The sequence below is a fragment of the Gekko japonicus genome, unplaced genomic scaffold, assembly GCF_001447785.1.
Source record: "Gekko japonicus isolate JY-2015 unplaced genomic scaffold, Gekko_japonicus_V1.1 scaffold3230, whole genome shotgun sequence".
NCBI lineage: Eukaryota > Metazoa > Chordata > Lepidosauria > Squamata > Gekkonidae > Gekko > Gekko japonicus.
This window is the reverse complement of record NW_015177112.1, coordinates 101637-120695: the sequence shown is the minus strand read 5'-3', so window position 1 is coordinate 120695 and position 19059 is coordinate 101637. Positions and strand designations below refer to the sequence as shown.

At 41.6% G+C, this 19059-nt stretch overlaps 1 protein-coding gene across 1 annotated transcript in view; it reads right to left on the bottom strand.

Moving 5' to 3' along the window:
- Positions 1-7448: 7448 nt before the first annotated feature.
- LOC107124798 (ras-related protein Rab-4A) overlaps positions 7449-19059 on the bottom strand; it is a 42458-nt gene continuing 30847 nt past the window's right edge. The window contains exons 8-9 of the mRNA XM_015428307.1: positions 12238-12382; positions 7449-7638 (exon numbers count right to left, since the gene is read on the bottom strand). Coding sequence (XP_015283793.1) covers positions 12267-12382 — 116 coding nt within the window. The 3' untranslated portion in view covers positions 7449-7638; positions 12238-12266. The remainder of the gene's footprint in view (positions 7639-12237; positions 12383-19059) is intronic.

The following is a 19059-nucleotide window of genomic DNA, read 5'->3' as shown; positions in this document are numbered from 1 at the left end:
TCCCTCACTTAGATTTTGTGAGCACTGAAATCACTTTAGACAGAAGCTGGGGGGCGGGGGATGAAGCTTGAAGCAATACGTGACTTAGAATGTTTTCAAGTAGTGTCGTTTTTCTAATGCTTTTGTGTTATTTATATTGTACCTTCCCTAACTTTGTACATGTGAATAAAATGAACTCTTAACAATACTCTGTTGAGTAGAAGAATAAACAGGGTGAGTCTTGTGGATGTATTCAGTAGAGGTTCTCTAAAGCCTAATTGCGTAAGTTGGTAAATAACCAGCTTCAAGGGTATGGCCACCAAACTGCCCTGGGAACCTAATGACCAGCTACCGTCAGCAGGATCCTCAAGTGCAGACTGCATACACACCCAGCATGAATAGTATTTACTACTAAGAATTAGAAAAATTCCTTCACTATAATAGTGTAAAAAACCCCAACCAGCTGTTGTTCAGTCAACTAGTTCTTTTTTTGAGGAAGATGGTGGAGGCCTGCATCTTTATTTAAAGCACTTCAGCTAGCTTGACTTCTCACAGGAAATCATGTGCCTAAGTTTAACATAAAAGTCCAACAATAAGCAGCAGTGTGATCAACGTCAGAAAGTGTGTTATGCCTTTTAGGTAAATGCCTGCAATGGTAACACTTGGTACATCAATGATGTAGCAATTTTACAACCACCACCACCTTTCAATAAACCTGAGGGGGACAGTAGGAAAATGTAGGTCATGAGTGTGATAATCGTGTGGTAAGTTCATTGAACTAGTTGTTTTTCAGCGTCTCACTGCTGAATACATGACTGGGAGGCTTCAGGCTCCTTAGTAAAGCTAATGGCACGCAGGTAAACATGAAAACAGAAGCTCCTAGGCTACCAGGTTTCCTCTTAAATTTAAGGAATTCCACTTTGAAATTATACTCTGTGTCTAATGCTCTTCAGAGTACAAGATGACAGGTTCCTGGACTAAGGAGCTTGCAGTCTAACACAGGAGATACATGAGAGGAAAGTAGGGATCGCTGGGAAGAAAATGCACTTGTTCTGGCTAGAAGCTACTCATTTAAAAATATAAACCAACTGAAGAAGCTAGCCTGGTGGGGAACTAACAGAAGCATCCTGTGTATTTTCTTGCAGTTTGCAGTCTAACACAGGAGATACATGAGAGGAAAGTAGGTATCACTGGGAAGAAAATGCACTTGTCCTGGCTAGAAGCTACTCATTTAAAAATATAAACCAACTGAAGAAGCTAGCCTGGTGGGGAACTAACAGAAGCATCCTGTGTATTTTCTTGCAGTGTTTCCATAGGCTTTTATTACCTTGCCTTTCGAGGTTTTCTAGCTTAAGTAAGTTTCAGGAAAACATCCGAAGTAAAAAACAATCAGTGCAAGAGGGAAAAAAATCAAGCATTTTAACTTTTTAGACAATTTTTCTGAAGGTGACTGGTAGAGGACTGAAGTGACACCCTTTCAGGCAGCAGGTCAGGATCCCATTTTTCAAACATCTGCTATATTATCCCCTGAAAGTGGAAAACTGGCACAGCACATGATGAGGAAGAGCACAGCTCTAGCAGCACCCAAAAGAGATGCTCAGACCAACATTCAAATGAAGAGCATGCACCAAATCAACCTAAATTGATATAATTCCCCAGACATGTTAGGCCTGCAACCTTCCTTTCAGGCAGCAGAGAGCCAGTTTGGTGTAGTGCTTAAGTGTGCGGACTCTAATCTGGGAGAACCGGGTTTGATTCCCCACTCCTCCACTTGCACCTGCTGATGTGACCTTGAGTCAGTCACAAGCTCTGGCACAGCTGTCCTTGAAAAAGAGCAGTTTCTGTCAAGAGTTCTCTCAGCCCCACCCACCTCACAGGGTGTCTGTTGTGGGGAAGGGAAGGGAAGGGAAAGGAGTTTGTAAGCCGCTCTGAGACTCCAAGTGAAGGGCGGGGTATAAATCCAATCTCTTCTCTTCTTCCTCCTCCTGAGGCCTCTGGACCTTGTCAGGCAGTCAGTATTGTTTGTCACCCTCTCATTGGCCAGTTCTAATACAGTTCCCTCTAGAACGGTAACAGCTACCCCTTCACTTAGAAATGAACCATCCTGAACCACAGACATTTAATCTCCTGTTGGCTTTCTCCCTGAATTTAGTTTAAAAACCACTCTGCCACCTTTTTGGTTTTAAGCACCCAGCAGCCTGGTTCCTTCTCAGGACAAGTGGAGGTTGTGCCTGTCTAGCTGGCCCTGCATGTGGAAGAGGCAGTACTTCTGAGAAGGCTACCTTGAAGGTCCTAGCCTTGAGTCTCCTGCTTAGCAGCCTAAATTTTTCCTCCAAGACCATATGACCACAATTGGTGCCAACATGTACCATGACCACTGGCTCCTCCCCAGCACTGTCTACCAGCCTATCTAGACCACGCATAATGTCCACTACCTTCACACCAGGCAGGTAAAGCCCTATGAGAAAAGGCTGAGGGGCTTGGGAATGTTTAGTCTGGAGAAGAGGAGGTTGAGGGGGAACATGATTGCTCTCTTTAAGTATTTGAAGGGCTGTCACTTAGAGGAGGGCAGGAAGCTGTTCCTGTTGGCAGTAGAGGATAGGACTCGCAATCAAGGGTAGAAAGGTACCAGCTGGATATTAGGGAAACCTTTTTTACAGTAAGAGCTGTGCAACAGTGGAATCAGCTGCCTATGGAGGTGGTGTGCTCCCCCTCAATGGCAGTCTTTAAGCAGCGGCTGGACAAACACTGGTTAGGGATGCTTGGACTAGATGGTCTACATGGCCCCTTCCAATTCTGTGATTCTATGATGTTTAAATGCTTTGTTTCAGATTTCTGTAATCAAATCCTATAGCATTGTCCCATCCTGTTGATAGTATTAACTTACACTGTGTAATCAGCATTGAGTCCCAATGAGAAAGGCGGACTATAAATAACAAACTTTTTATTAAAAAGCAGGCTGTCATTTACACAATCATGCTCTTGGCTTCACAGGATGTTTGACACTAGTCAATCATTAGTTACTGGAATTCCAACCCTAATCTAAGCAGCCATTTCACAAGTTACAGTGAATGCACATACAATCCGTGTGTAGTGTATGACTGATTTTTCTTTAAACACATGTTAAATAATTCTCATGTTACATTCAATGCATGCAAAATGAATGTGAGATTGAAATGGCACCTTTATCCAGGTGCTGGTCCCTGGTTCATCTATAAAGTGAACACAGATTGGCTCTTTCCTTATAAACAGATGTACACATGTATATACAGGATATGTGCGTTCACTGTAACATGTGAGCAGAACTACTACTAAAGAATATATCCTGAATTATTACAGTGAAATGATTTAAACTCCCTAAAGCCATAGCACTTTTGAAATGGGATACACTTAATGCACTTTTCAGATTCACTTGCAAACTTAATCCATGCTATTACACTAACATTACCTGCAGGACTCTCACATGAATTAACAATGAACCCTTATTTCCATATTTAGCATTTATAAATATATAACATTACCAGCAAAAGACTGATAGTTCATGGTCATTTTTGCACATTATGTGAAGGCAAATTTGCCTTTGATCTTTTCTCCCAGCTTACCTGCTCCTCCTCCTCCTCCTGGCCTCACAACTCATTTCTAGAAGAGTGACAGCCTACCTGGAGTTCCATCCCATAGTGGAGAACCATTGGTCTAAAAAGAGGGTGGGGGAAAATCAGAATATATAACAGCTAAAGGAGTTCATGTGCTTGTCTTCACTGGAGTCAAGCTGCTGATCCCTTTTATTTTAAAAATCATGGTTTAGATAGTCTTTGCTTCTGGAGATGGTATTAAAGCAAAAGAATATTTGACTACATGTTTGATTTCACTGTGAAATTCAGGGGGCCATCCTTGATAACTGAATTCTGCTATATCAAATTACGCTTATCAGAAATAGTGGATTCATGTGATACACACTTAAGAAAATTTTAACAAGATGGCTCTATGACAAAGAATTCACACCCTCGCCAAATCTGTTCAACTGTTTAAAAGAAACCTGCAATTTAATACAGTTAAATAAAACTTTATTTTGTTTACTTTTAAATAACATTTCAGATGACATTAAGCATATAGTAAAATTTTTACAGCACTGAACTCATGCATTTTAAGCCTTTTAATGCACACTAATACTGTGTAAATGCACTTTATTTTTAGATGCACTTAAATGTCAAGAGCAAGTACATACTGTCTTAAGGCTCAACTGTAATAATGCTCCTTAAGCTCCTGTAGTCCTTGTAGAACAAAGCCAATACAGGGAGCAGTCCACCACACTTATGTTGCATTGAAATCATCACCACAGTGCATGTAAACTATGTGCTGGATTGGAACCACACTTTGCACTTCTTGGACCCCCACAAAAGTGGAACTACATGCTTCAAGGAAAACTCAAGGTATCCAATCCATTGTTTCCTTTGTAACATTAAGTTAGGGAGAGCATCAGTTGCCAGGCAGTACTGATAGACAGGAGAATTCCACCCCCACCCCACCCAAGCCGGGCTCCAAGATGAAAAAAAGCATGACTGGGAGAAAAAAGCTGAGAACTGGAGAGTACAGGAAGGTGTTAACACCCATTGTCCTTTACAAGTTCTCTGGCCACCACAATTTCTCAACTCACATTAAGTGGCAGACATATCTGTAGTAGAATCAGCTTTTTCTACCCTTAGACTGCAGTGAAATTAGCAACAGGTAAGGAGCTTTAGTTTCTGTGCTGCGGTGTGGGCATAGGCCGTCAATGTTGCATCTACTCTCCACCCCTTACAGAGGAGACAGCCTCTTGAATTGCAGTTTCTTTTTCTAGCTGTGGCATTTGTTCAACATCAGTATCATTTATAGTGTTACTGCAGAAAAAGATGAGAAAGTTAGCTATTCTGGGACAAAGGGCAGAAAGACTAGAGTGAACATCTAAACATTTAATCTTTTTAATGTAGTAGGATTCATCCCTTTTCCATTAGTCCACCCAATTTAAGAGGAGAAAGTGGCAGTACAATAGTTAAAAAGGGAGGGGAAAGGGAGCTTCAAGTGATATGTAGCAGAAAAGGTTCGCATCTAGGTAGACACTTACCTACGAAGTTTCTTTGGAATTGTTTTTGATGCTAGTTTATGAAGCATTCAAATGCACACCATTTTGAAACACATATACACAAAAGAATATTCCTTGGAAGTACCTCTGAACCATTATCTAAGACGTCCATGCTACGTTTCCCATATATCCATGCGATGAACCAAATATACACAAATACCACATGCTAGCCACTTGGTTTTCATTGCTTAATTTTAAACTGAGGTCTACAAGACTTCAAATTAAATTTTTCAAACACAATGAACTGTAGTGTGTTAACAAGTTTCCTTTAAATCTTGTTAACACACTACTCTATTCTTCGGTATTGACTTTTATTTGAATTAGGCTGTTTACATGAAGGTCTACCTCAAAAAGCACTCCAGTGTCCAGTTTGTGTGTCAATTAGCATCCACAACTGTAATCTGTATTATCTACTTAATCCTTCACTAGAAAAAAAACCCCTACCAAGTGGCAAAGCTTGTCCAAATGCCATAATTTTAAACTGGCATAAAAAGGAAACAAACTAAAGAAATTAGTTGCTGTAGATTTTCTGGGTTGTGTGGCCGTGGTCTTGGCATTGTAGAACCTGACATTTTGCCAGTAGCTGTGACTGGCATCCTCAGAGGTATAACACAGAAAGATGGAGTACACTCTGTGTCAAGGTGACACAGAGAAAAACCTTGACACAGAGAGTACTCCATCTTTCTGTGTTATACCTCTGAGGATGCCAGTCACAGCTACTGGCAAAATGTCAGGTTCTACAATGCCAAGACCACGGCCACACAACCCAGAAAATCTACAGCAACTAATGAACTCGGCCGTGAAAGCCTTCGACAACAAACTAAAGAAAGTTCAGCAGACCCCAAAACATGCTCTCTTTAACTCAAATGTGGGGTGGGGGTTTTAACAGAACAGCTCCAGAAAGGAGACTTAACCCTTTCCTGCATAGTACTTTTCCATCACAAATTGCCTATCAGTGCTTCTCTCTTCTGAATGGGAAAGCAGCTGGATTTGTGTGACTTTGACCTGAAAAGTGTCCCAGAGTGTTAACCACTATTTTCTGAAGCTGCTCCAACCTGATTCACATCCCCATGCAGCTACCTTTCAGCTTCCTCCCTCCATGTTGGAAGACTGCCCAGACTTAAACAGAGTTCTTAACTTACATTAATGTCAAACTTTGTAGTCTTTTCATCCATGACTCAGTCAAAAAGTATCAACAATTTAGATCCACAATGAATGATACAAAATCTATACTTTTCCTTTCATAACTCAAAGTCATGCTGACACTTCAGATCTCTTGAAAATACCCTACATAGCTTCTTTGTTTCAGGATTAGCTGTGGGTCAAACAAACACAGATGTCCTTCCAGTACTTTAAAAGGTACTGGAAAGATTTCCAACAGGCTGACTATTCTACACACACAAAATACAAACATTTACAATGTAACGATACGTTAAAGGTGAAGTTGTGTACGATTTCCGGGTGATAAAATATAACAATTCCCTTACCATTAGATACCACAAAGGGAGACATTTCCCTTTCATATCAGGTAATTATATCATGAAATTTGTATAAAAAGTAATTTTTGTGCACAATTGCTGAATTCCATCTGTAATATTGTAAAGTTTAATTGCTACCAGTTACATTTCTAGATTATAGAAGCTATCTGAATGTTGTAAATATTCTCTGTTTTTAAACCCTCTTCCAGTTACAACCTACATTGCTTGTTACAGAGTATAACCTGAACAGTGTTACTTAAAGAAATAGTTTTAATTTAAAAAAATCAGAGTGGCAACTCACAACCTCAATCACTGCACTAGAATGACACTCAAAACATACAATTTTCCTTATGCTCTAGGATGTAAAAAAATACGACACAAATAAGAATCTCCCAAGAGGCCAGATCAGACAGTGGTAAGCTCTCAGAGTTCACAACTGTATAGCCTATGCTTGACAAAGTGATTCAAATACATTTAATAACTGTCAGGAAACAGGACAACTATACTTCAGTAAAAAAGTCTCTTTGCAATATGGCAGATTAGTGACCAACCCCCCCCCCCAGTAAATCATGTAAACACTTTGTAGAATGTGGCAAATAAAACACTGACAGTCAATGCCAGTAGCTTTCAACAACAACAACTCATAAATAGTAGCTATTGTACAAGAAAAAGAAACATGATAAAGTCTAGTAAATAAAATACATTTTACGTCTTATGAGTTAAAAAAAAACCTGTTAGTGCAATACTGTTCCGTCAGTATATCATGCTTTAGAAATTTAATGTTGACTTTTATATATACAGGATACAGCAATGTTTTAACGAGAAGTAAACAAAAATATGCAACATAAAACATTTACATACAGGTATCTGGGTCTTAATGTTGTCTGCTGAATTGGATTTTCTTTTTTGCAGTCTTGCTGTGCCATGTGCACACTTCTGTATGCCATTCCACAGTATTATTTTTAAATACTATAAGTGGTCTCTTAACTGAATAAAAAAAGTTCTAAAACTGCAGCTCTGTGAAGTCATGGCAGTTTCTCCAATCATCACTTGCAACAAAAGCTGGGGTGGGGGGACACAGATTAATGTAAGGAAATTTAGTCAAGGTTAGAGAAGGACAGTTAAGCAAGTGTTCAGAAAATCATACAATACATATTACTTCTCTGCATTCCCTCTTTGCAATTGTTAATGCAGGTCTGAAACTACAATTCCAAATCATGCTAACTAGGTACAAAAAGTAATGGAATCAAAATGTATTTAGACATAACCAATGCTTAATAGTGTTGCTGTTGTTCAGTTGCACAGTCAAGTCCAACTCTTCGCAATCCCATGGACCAGATCACGCCAGGCCTTCCTGTCTTCCGCCGTCCTCTGAAGTTTGCATAAAATACTCTCAAGCAAAAGTTGCATCAAGACTCCTGTCTTACAAGTATACCTATAAGAGAGGAAGGCTGGCAATTATGGCTAATGTAAAAATTTTATACCCCACACTACATTTGAAAAGTAATGAGGTGGATTATACTAATAAAGCCACACTATTAAGATCTAATGATAAAAGTAGCAGTATGAAACAGTGTAAAACTAATCCCCCCCCCACTATACAGATTACAGGATCTAATCCATACCATAAAAGCCACAACTGGAAAGACTGAGTTGGATTCTAGGGAGCTTTTCCACTAATGATGAAATTTTCTTTATATCGCCAGAAGACTTGTGCCAACAGAAAAGACCCTTGTGCCAAAGGCAAACAGTAGTTAGCTGTTAGAGAAATACCTAGGATGCAGCCAATGTTTCCTCTAAGCTCCACGGTGTTGTGAGCAGAAATTCTACTTTGTGAGCAAAAAAAGCTAGTAGCATTAAAGTTTTGAACGAGTCTACATTTGACTATCATGTAAATTAGTTTTTAAAAGATTACTTCCATAACCTTGTAAAAATTTCTGAATTTTTTTAAATATTTAAACTATATTCTAAGAATAATTTAAACATTATAAGAGAAAACAGAATCAAGACAAATTTCACCTACCCCTTTCCACTATATTGGTAGACCTGTCCTCCGGAGAACAGGTCTACTCACCCCTTTCCACTATACTGGTAGACCTGTCTTCCAGAGAATAGGTCTACTTGCCCCAGTTCACTATACTGGTAGACATGGCCTTGGACCATTGCCCTGTGCTGAGGCTTCAAAAACATACCAGCAGTTAGGGGCGGAAACTCTTGTAGTCTACTTTTTTTTTTTTTAAGTGAAATATGACAACCAGCATTATAGGTCAAGTAGAGGAGGAACAATCACTGTCAGAACGCTGCCTAACAAACAGGAAGCTGCTCAAATATTATCAATCTGCCCAAACTACTTATTTATTCAAATATTTATATCTTACTTTTCCCTGTGACTCAAGGCAGCTTATAAATCACATTGAAAAACATAATAAAGGTGTGCAAATATATATACGTATATATCATTTTTTCCCTGCCCCATTGTAGCCTGTGTCCCCATAGGCTATAATGGAGAATTGAGGGAACTATGGATGCAATGCAATAAAAATCAGAATAAAAACCTTCCATCAACGGTTCACAAATACTGGTAAAATAAAAATGTTTTCACTTGACATCTGAAACTCAACAGTGGTGCCAGGTACACAGCTATAGTGGTTAAGACAGAGTTGAAAAGATGAAGAGCCACAACTGAAAGTGCCCTATCTCTAACTGCCACCCACCTTACTTTGGATTGTGGAGGCACAACGAAATAGGGCCTCTGAAGAAGATTTTAGCTATCATGTGGGTTCATATCAGAGTAATCACGGTACCTTTAAAGCCCTGCAACAGTCTGACTAGGGGAACAATCAGCACTTTGAATTACACTCTGAAGACACTGGTAGCCAATGTAGTGCTTTGAATACCAGCAAGATATGATCCCATAGTCTGTGCTACCCAGTACTCTTGGTGCTGTATTTTAACTCAACTGAAGCTTTTACCACTCTTCAAAGGCAACCTTATATAGAGCACATCACAGTCATGTAGCTTAGAACCGATCAGAGCATGGATACCAGTTCATTTGCAGATACATGCAAAAAGGGATATGTGATCAGAAGAGAAGAGAGCTCCTGTTATAATTTAAGGCAACATTTATTCTACCAATAACCACACAGACTGCAAATAAGTAGTTATACAACTTTATAAAATCATTTTTTGCTTCACCTTTAAGACATTTCCCATTTTTTATTTTAACCATTTGAGGTTTTGTGCATCATTCATAGAAATTAGTTAACTATGAAGCAAAGCATAAAGTAGTTAACAAGCTCTTCAGGCTATACAGAAGAACTGGAAAGTGCTTTGCAACCACTGGGTTTGATCCGGATGCAATTTTCCATCAGCAGAACAGAACTTTCCTGCCCCTCCTCCCACTGCAGCCCACTTATCTTCAAGGAATGCTGCTCCTTGGGGATGGGGATCCAGAAGACTAACATGGGAGAAGGGCATCTGCAGTCTGGATCCAACCATTTAAAAAAATACTAGTTTACTGGATACATCGCATGCCCTCCTGCATCTGTATTTGGAATTGCTGGAGCTTCAAAGCATTCTAGCATTTGAATTGCTCAGCTCTCAATCACAAAGTAATGTACAACTTTTTCCACTAATACTGCTGTCCATTTGATTTTGTGGTGCTTTCTACAAAGGTACAGGCACGTGTAGTTTCTCTGTCACTGCTAAGACTGTTAATACGGTGCAGCAGCAATGGATCACCCACATGGCAAATTTCCCCATAGTCTCCCTGACTGGTCCTCTAGAAGGGGTCATTCCCCCCATCCAAGGCTTTTCCAGTTTAAAATTGGCAACTGAATACCAATCTGTTACAATATGTGTAACAGGTTCTCTGAAGCCCCAAGGTTTCCTCTTTTTAAAGAAAGTCTAGCCCCTTTTGTTACAGAGATACACCTTTCCCTCTATATCTCTGCAACAAAAGGTACTAGACACTTATACATGAAAGTAGGGGATTCAGAGAGCCCATTACAAATCTTGTTATAATGTTTTACTGACAATATTATATTGAGTCGCCAATGAGAAAAACAGAAAAGCCCCACTGTGGGGAAAATGGTTAATATGTGGCCAGGGTCCGGAGGAGAGCCAGCCCATCCACTGGACATAATTATATCACCAGTCTGCGCCAGAACTGGCAGGGCACCAAGCCAGCCCTCCCACAGTCTCATGAGACAAGCCAAGGCTCATGGCAAGGACCAGTCCCAACTGTTAGCACCCTGGGACACCTGAGCAGTAGGCAAGACCCTCCCCCCCTGTATCTAGGACTGGCATGGCACTGAGACAAGTGGTAGGGTGGATGGGGAAGGGTAGAAGGCACAATACGTCAGCAGAGGGAAGAAATCATCAAGAGATGAGAAAGAATTGGCATGTGTGAACTAGAAAAGGCAGGTGGCATCAATCTTTTAAAAATGCCCTGGAACCCAGTGTGGCAGGTTGAAAAGAGAGGGGAGTGCTTCCCTTCTGACTGGCAAGGCCCTGCAGCCAACACGCACTGCTATTTGAGGTCATGTGGGTCCAGTGGGAAAGCAGAGTGTGGTCCTGCAGAGTGTGGTCCTGAACACCACCTTGCCTTCCGTCAAACAGTATGAAGGGTATTGATTAAATATACTGGGTAATTATTCCCATCCTACTTTATTTTTAACACAAAAAAAATCCTTTTCTAGTCCAAAGTTGTTTTAAATCTTTGTCTCTTCATCCCAATATTTTGTCTTTTCTTGGAAAACATCCTCTCTCTTTCTCCCTTTCTTCTTTCTGTACATCCAACCACAGCACCACAGGCACAAAGGAAGGCTGAGTGGCAGCAGGAGTAAGAGGGTCTGTTTGCAAAGTAGTCACTTGCCACCATCTCAAATTTTCTTTCTTCCAGGCATTTGGAGGCATGTATCAGTGCTATCCTAAGCAGAGCTGCTTCATTCTAAGCCCACTGACTTCAGTGGAATTAGAAGGGTGCTAGGATGGCACTGTCAGTTCTCCTATAGAACCAAATTATCTTCTTACTAGTATCACTAGTGAGTGTGCAGATACATGTAAAATGCTCAAATCCAGGAGGACAGAGACTGTAGACTATACTATGGTGTACGGTTTGTTTCTTTAAGCATGCCCCTACTATGTAATATCTGCATAATTTAAAGGGTCACGCTTTGTTTCAGCTCTCTATGAGATTTCTGCTTGTTTCCAAATTTCTGCAATTCAAATCCAAGTACATTGTATTTTGGCACTTGTTGATCATACACTGTGTGACCCACCTTGTGTCTCAGTGAGAGAAGTGGACAATAAAAATGTAATTGAATAAATAAATTAGGGCAACTGATTTATTCATTTAAAATCTGGTCATTTGGAAGATATAAAACAGGTGGATCCAATAAACCATAAGTGATATTAAGTTGCGGAAAGGATCTTTGCCACCTTCCACGTTCTCCTCCGTCACTTAAAATCATTCTTGTTGATCAGGGGACCCCAAGGAATGGTGTGTGATGTGGCACAGAGGGCTGGAGCAAGAACAGGGAACTGGAGGAAACACCCATGGCCACAATCATGGTCAATACACCCCCCCCCTCCAAACCTTTGAAAAACTGACTAAGGAATGGTACATAAACAGAAGCATCCAAAATTGCTAACACTCACCTTTTGTCTTTGTGGTTTAGTCAGTCGGTCTAACAGCCACATTCTTGAACACTTTGCGCTTGTGCTCTTCTTGGAGATCTCAGTTGTCTCAAGGCAGCATCCCCATACTGAATACCTGAGCCCATCCTTTCTGGATCTAGTTCACCTGATTAAAGCAAAACAATAATTTGTTATGATCTAAATCATTTTCTGCACACATGATTTAATTTAAATTCAAGGTTTTTCCAACTTTAACTGTAATGGATTTGACATTAAAACTGACTTGTTCCTGAACATCATATAAAGCCATTAATATACACGTTTTCTGATTAAAAGTAGTTAAAATATACAATACATTCTCAGTGTTGGACTGGATGGGCCACTGGCCTGATCCAACATAGCTTCTCTTATGTTCTTAAGATACACAAGATTTTACTAAAAAGTCCTGTCAACAATTCTTTCTGATGAAAGCAGCATTGTTCAAATATTATTCAGACTTAAAACTTCATACCATTTTTCTACTATGATTTTTTGTAAGAATCAGAACAAGTGGTACACTGAACAGATCAGACATAGAAACCTGCATTCCATTTTACATGAACAGTACTTACTCAAGAAGGACCAATTATAAGAAGTTTGCTTATCTGTTTCAGCTGGCCTTGGGAAGCTATTACTGGCTGGTTCAGTTGAAATGCCACCAACTGCTTAACCGTAATCAAGCAACAGAGAGTAGTCCACGGAACTGTGTACTTCCCCATCACAGAACAAATATGGGTGAACAAGAATTAACCCCACACTAAATGTAGTTAGCATAACCCGGAATCTGAAACTAGCCTCAATCCATAGATTCAGACCCTAGGTTAAGTAGGGGCTCTAGCTAGCACTGTGATTAACAGCATGTCAGGGGGAACTGCACTCTAGGGGGGGAAGAGAATGAAAGACACATGCAGTCCAATGGCTTCTTGCTGACTGTTACCATTAAGCCATTTTCACAGGCTCAATCTGTCATGTAAGCACTATTGTGGTCTTTGCCAGCAGGTGACACAGCTGAATGGAATACATGGATGGAAACTGATGGTCAGAAACTGAGCCATGTGGGCCTCATGAACTCTAACTTTGCTGCACAGAAAACAAAACTGCATTTACCTGTAACTGATGTTCATTAGTGTCTTTTGTGCACACACATTGGGACTGTGCTTGCACAGGACTGCCCTGGATAGGTTTTTCCCCCTTAGCTTAAAGTGATCAAAGGGGGGTGGCCCCTCACCCTGAGAGCCGACATAATGGCAGTTTCGCTCCCAAACCATCATGTGCTCCAAGGGGGTGCCCCACCACCCTCAGATCCTGTGAAGCTGCTGTGAAACTCTCAACAGAACAGGAAGAACCCAGGAGAGCTCACAGTGGGGCAGGAAGGAGGGAATGTGCACCTTCACAGAAGACATTGACAAACATGTTACAGGTAAGTGCAACTTTGTTTCCATCTTCTGTCTTCAGTGCAACCCCACATTGGGATTTTAGCGAGGTACTCATCAAGGAGGAGGAGGAGTGATGCTCTCACTGGAATGACTGGAGGACCTTCTTGCCAAACTCTGCATCCCTCCTTGACTGCAGGTCTAGTGAGTAGTGCTTGACAAATGTGTCCTCAGCTGCCCACATTGCAGCCTTACAGATGTCAACGACTGGCACTCTGCAATGGAAAGCTGCTGAGGACCCCTGTGCCCTCGTGGAATGAGCCTTTACATCAAGTGGACAGGGCTTGCTAGAGGCCTTATAACAGGACCCGACGGCTGCTACAACCCACCTAGCTATGGGCTGTGAAGAAGCTGCCCTCCCTTTCTTAGGACCTGTGTAACAACAAATAGACTGTTGTCTAAACAGAAATCTCTTGTTCTGTCAAGATAATATAACAGGGTCCTCCTGATGCCTAGGGAATGCAAGGCTTTCTCTGCCTTGCAAGTAGGAGACAGAAAAAAGACAGGCAAAACCACTTCCTGATCAAGGTGGAACTTAGAAACCACCATGGGCAATAATTCCAAGCTAAGGTGCAGCATGACCTTCTCAATGAAGATCTTCAGGAAAGGTTGGTCTACTCTAAGGGTCACACATTTGTTCATCCTCCTAGCAGATTGTGACTGCTATCAGAAATGCCACCTTCCTGGACAGCATAGCCAGTGAGCAAGAAGCCAAAGGCTTGAAGGGGGCACCCACAAGATTTGCCAAGACCAGAGAAAGAGACCACTGTGGGACTATGTTAGGAACCAGGGGAAACACATTAATTAGGTCCTTGAGGAAGCGTTGGGGTAGCTTACGGCAAACACAGAATAACCCTCAACCAAATTATAATATGCTGAAATGGCTGCCAGATATACTTTAATAGAGGAAACCAACCCACTTTGTACTAACAATAACAAATATTCAAAAACTAAAGGCACCGGCCCATTCCTCAAACAGTGACTACTTCCTGGAGTAGGAATATCTTGTAGAAGGCTTCCTAGCCTGAATCAATATGTTATACACCTCAGGGGCAACTGTGGAACCCTGGGCTAAATTTCCATGCTATCAGATGCAGGTGTTGCACACTGTGGTGTAACAGCAGGCCCCACGTCAGCAGCTCCCAGACTGGGGAAAGCTATATGTCACGGTAGCCAAAGTGTGGCTTGGGAGCCACATGCAACTCTTTCACACATATTGTGAGACTCCCGGCAGGGCAGCTGGGGAAGCAAAGGGGAGGCATGCCTCTCCGATCGTTTCCACCCTAGAGACTTTAGCTGTCTATTCTCCTTGTCCAATGGGGATGAGTGTTGTCCTTGCCTCTGATGTGACTGTATTTCTTTGGTAACAAAGGAGGAAGGTGGAAGAAGGGTGACCAGAAGCTTACAAGAGTCCTGCTTGATTTTGTAGAGTGTTTCAACCCTTCTAGAGGTCACCAGCATGGATACAAGTTTCTGCCATAACTATCTAGGACAGGAAAAACCACAATGCCCAGAAATGCAGGTGGCTCTGCATCAGCTGTGAACTCTGACAAGCTTGCAGTTCATCTTCTTGCTTGCTGGCTTCTGCTGCTTCAGAGCCAGCTACACAGAACTCCTCTTCTCCTGAGGAGTCCTCCTCTCCTGACTGACCCATGACAAGACGTCAGTCGGCAAACAAAACAGAAGAGGGGTAGGTCAGTGAGAGCCACCTCCACACCATAAACACCATGTCCCTTGACAATATGAGCAAGATTAAACTCCCAAAAAAAAATCCTGAGGAAGAGAAAAGGACTCCCAGACAAAAAATGAGCAGGAAGCATGGAGTGATCATTAGAAGAACCTACCTATGCGGCGGCAGAAAAGGAACTGAAGGCGAGGGGGCACTCCCCTTGGAATACATACCAGTTTAGGCACTAAAACACCATCGCGTTGGCTCTGAGGTGGAGGGGCTCCACCCTTTGAATACTTTAAGCAATACTTAAATATTTCTTCACAATAAGAATACTTTTGAATACTTCTTCACAATGCAGAAGAGGCCTTGACTCAACCGAAAATAAAAGAAGGCAGCATGCAGAAAGCAGCTTAGGTGAGAACTGGGTGCTATTTTACTACAAAGGAGGAAAAAATCTACCTTGATATGTGTGTGTGTGTGTGTGTGTGTGTTAACTGCCAGCAAGTCATTTCCAACTGAAGGCAATCCTATGAATGAATGACCTCCAAACCATTTTATTGTTAACATCCTTGCTCAGGTCTTGCAATTGACACAGCTGAATGGAATACATGGATGGTGGAAACTGATGGTCAGAAACCGAGCCATGTGGGCCTCATGAACTCTAACTTCGCCACACAGAAAACAAAACTGCACTTACCTATAACTGATGTTCATCAACGTCTTTTGTGCACACACATTGGGACTGTGCTTGCACAGGCTTGCCCTGGTTTTTCCCCCTTAGCTTAAAGTGCCAACCAAAAGCTTCCATGGAGGGAATATAATTTGGTGGACCAGGGTGAGGATGTTGAGAGCAACAATCAGGCCATTTTGTAAATACGCTGGACACATATAGTATGGATGTTACTGTGGAGGATATGACTGAATTCTTGGAGTGGGTCTTGATAGTTCTGACCTGAGAGACAATGAGTCTTCACGTGAAGGGCTGGCTCTTTCCCCTTCACTCCCTGATATCTCTGTGTCAGGGAAGGATACGTGTGGCAACAATGTACCAGGAGGGACCAAAATTACTGCTTCGAAGTAACACTGCAGCTACTCATCAACAGCAAGCAGCTGGCATCGGGCCAGGAGATGTGCACTTTGTCGTCTCTCCTGGAGCTCCATTTTAAACCCTGCATCAGCTGTGAACTCTGACAAGCTTGCAGTTCATCTTCTTGCTTGCTGGCTTCTGCTGCTTCAGAGCTGGCTACACAGAACTCCTCTTCTCCTGAGGAGTCCTCCTCTCCTGACTGACCCATGACAAGACGTCAGTCGGCAAACAAAACAGAAGAGGGGTAGGTCAGCGAGAGCCACCTCCACACCATAAACACCATGTCCCTTGACAATATGAGCAAGATTAAACTCCCCCCCCCCAAAAAAAAAAATGCTGAGGAAGAGAAAAGGACTCCCAGACAAAAAACGAGCAGGAAGCATGGAGTGATCATTAGAAGAACCTACCTATGCGGCGACAGAAAAGGAACTGAGGGCGAGGGGGCACTCCCCTTGGAATACAATAGGCACTAAAACACCATCGCGTTGGCTCTGAGGTGGCGGGGCTCCACCCTTTAAATGCTTTAAGCTAGGGAAAAAATGTATTTGGGGAAGGCCTGCGCAAGCACAGTCCCAATGTGGGGCTGCACTGAAGATGGAAAATGAACTTAAACTTAATTCTAAGTGACGATCCATCATCAGTGATCTTGGTTATTATGTATATCTGTCACCAAAAGTACATTTAGAAAGGGGTAGATTTTTGTCAACTGCTAGGTCTGTCTGACATTGTCCTGTTGTCTCCAGCCTTTTTATAATGAAACAAAAGCTCATTTTTCATGTCCTTTTGTTCAAGGCTTCACAATGAAGAAGAGGCCTTGACTCAACAGAAAATAAAAGAAGGCAGCATGCAGAAGGCAGCTTAGGTGAGAACTGGGTGCTATTTTACTACAAGAGGAAAAAATCTACCTTGATGTGTGTGTGTGTGTGTTAACTGTCTGCCAGCAAGTCACTTCCAACTGAAGGCAATCCTATGAACGAATGACCTCCAAACCATCTTATTGTTAACAGCCTTGCTCAGGTCTTGCAAACTGAGGGCCGTGACTTCCCTGATTGACTCAATCTATCTCATGTTGGGTCTTCCTCTTTTCCTGCTGCCTTCAATTTTTCCTAGCATTATTGTCTTTTCCAGTAACTCTTGTCTTCTCATAATGTGACCAACGTACAATAGTGTCAGTTTAGTAATTTTAGCTTCTAGGGAGAGTTCAGGCTTGATTTGATTTGGTGGTTGATGTTATCCACAAAACTCACCTCCAACACCAAGCCTTCTAGCTCCTTCATGGCTACCCTTCCCAATCTCAATCTCCTTCTGATTTCTTGGTCACAGTCTCTCTTCTTCATTTGACACCTTAAACTTGTGTAATTCCTCAGTATTTATTATTCTTGTCTTATTGATGTTCAGCTGTAATCCTGCTTTGGTGCCTACTGCTTTAACTTTCAGCAGCAGCTGTTTCAAGTCTTCTTCACTATTTTCTGCCAGTAATGTGGTATCATCTGCATACCTCAAATTGTTCATGTTCCTTCCACCAATTTTCACTCCATCTAAATCTGATCCTTCCTTAGGATATATTCTGCATAACAGATTGAAGAGACAGGGAGATACAAGACACCCTTGTCTGACAGCTTCGCCAATTCTGCCCTAACAGTAGCCTCTTGTCCAGAGTATAGGTTGTACATCAAAACAATCATGTATCGTGGCACACCCATTTCTTTTAAAACCAACCACTGCTTTTCATGAACTTCACAGTCAAAAGCTTTCTTGTAATCTATGAAACAGAAGCTTACTTTCTTCTGAAATTCTCTCATATGCTCCAGTAACCAACATAAATTTGCAATATGATCTCGATTGCTATGACAATTTCACTCTCTCCCAGGGTTTCCCTTTATCTTGTTCTTTGCTGAGCAGCCCTTTCCCCCCTTTTCTTCTTTGTTTTTCTCTGGCTGTCCCACCCTGGCTGTCATTTGAATGTATATTGTAAAATGCTGATCCAGTCTAGGGAACTGAGAGGAGATAAAATCCTTCTTTTTCTCCTGGTTTGATAATGGCACACAAGAGGCTGATGGTAAATCAAAAATAACAAAACTGTTTTATTTCACTTCAAGTGAAAAAGGTCAGGTAGCAATCTGGTTTAGGACATATGAGGTAAACTTGCAACAGGAAAGAGGTAACTTTTTATAAAAATAAACACCAGATAATTTGTCACAAACACGTAACTGTTTCAGTTATTCAGCCAGGTTTTGAACACTTGAGGGAGATTTCTTGGTAGTTTTTCTTATACAAACTAGCATAAGCTTCTTGGTCTAACATACACTTAAGTTGGTGAAGGTAAGAACATTCACACATGTTCCAGTTTCCTTCCTTATCCACTGGCTAGGGTTCACCCCCATCTTCTAGGAGCTATTTCCCTCAGACTTGTTAGAGATGGGCTACACTTCCCACTTCCCTAACTCAGGATCCTTCCTGATCCTCTCCCAGTCTGCTTTGCCCTCTCACTGTTAACTGTCAACTCCCAACTCCTCTGACACTCTCAATTGAAGAATTCCATTTGAAACCTGTGTCACTCAAGGTTCTCAGACTGGGTTACAGCATTAACCATTTACTGCCCATCACAACTG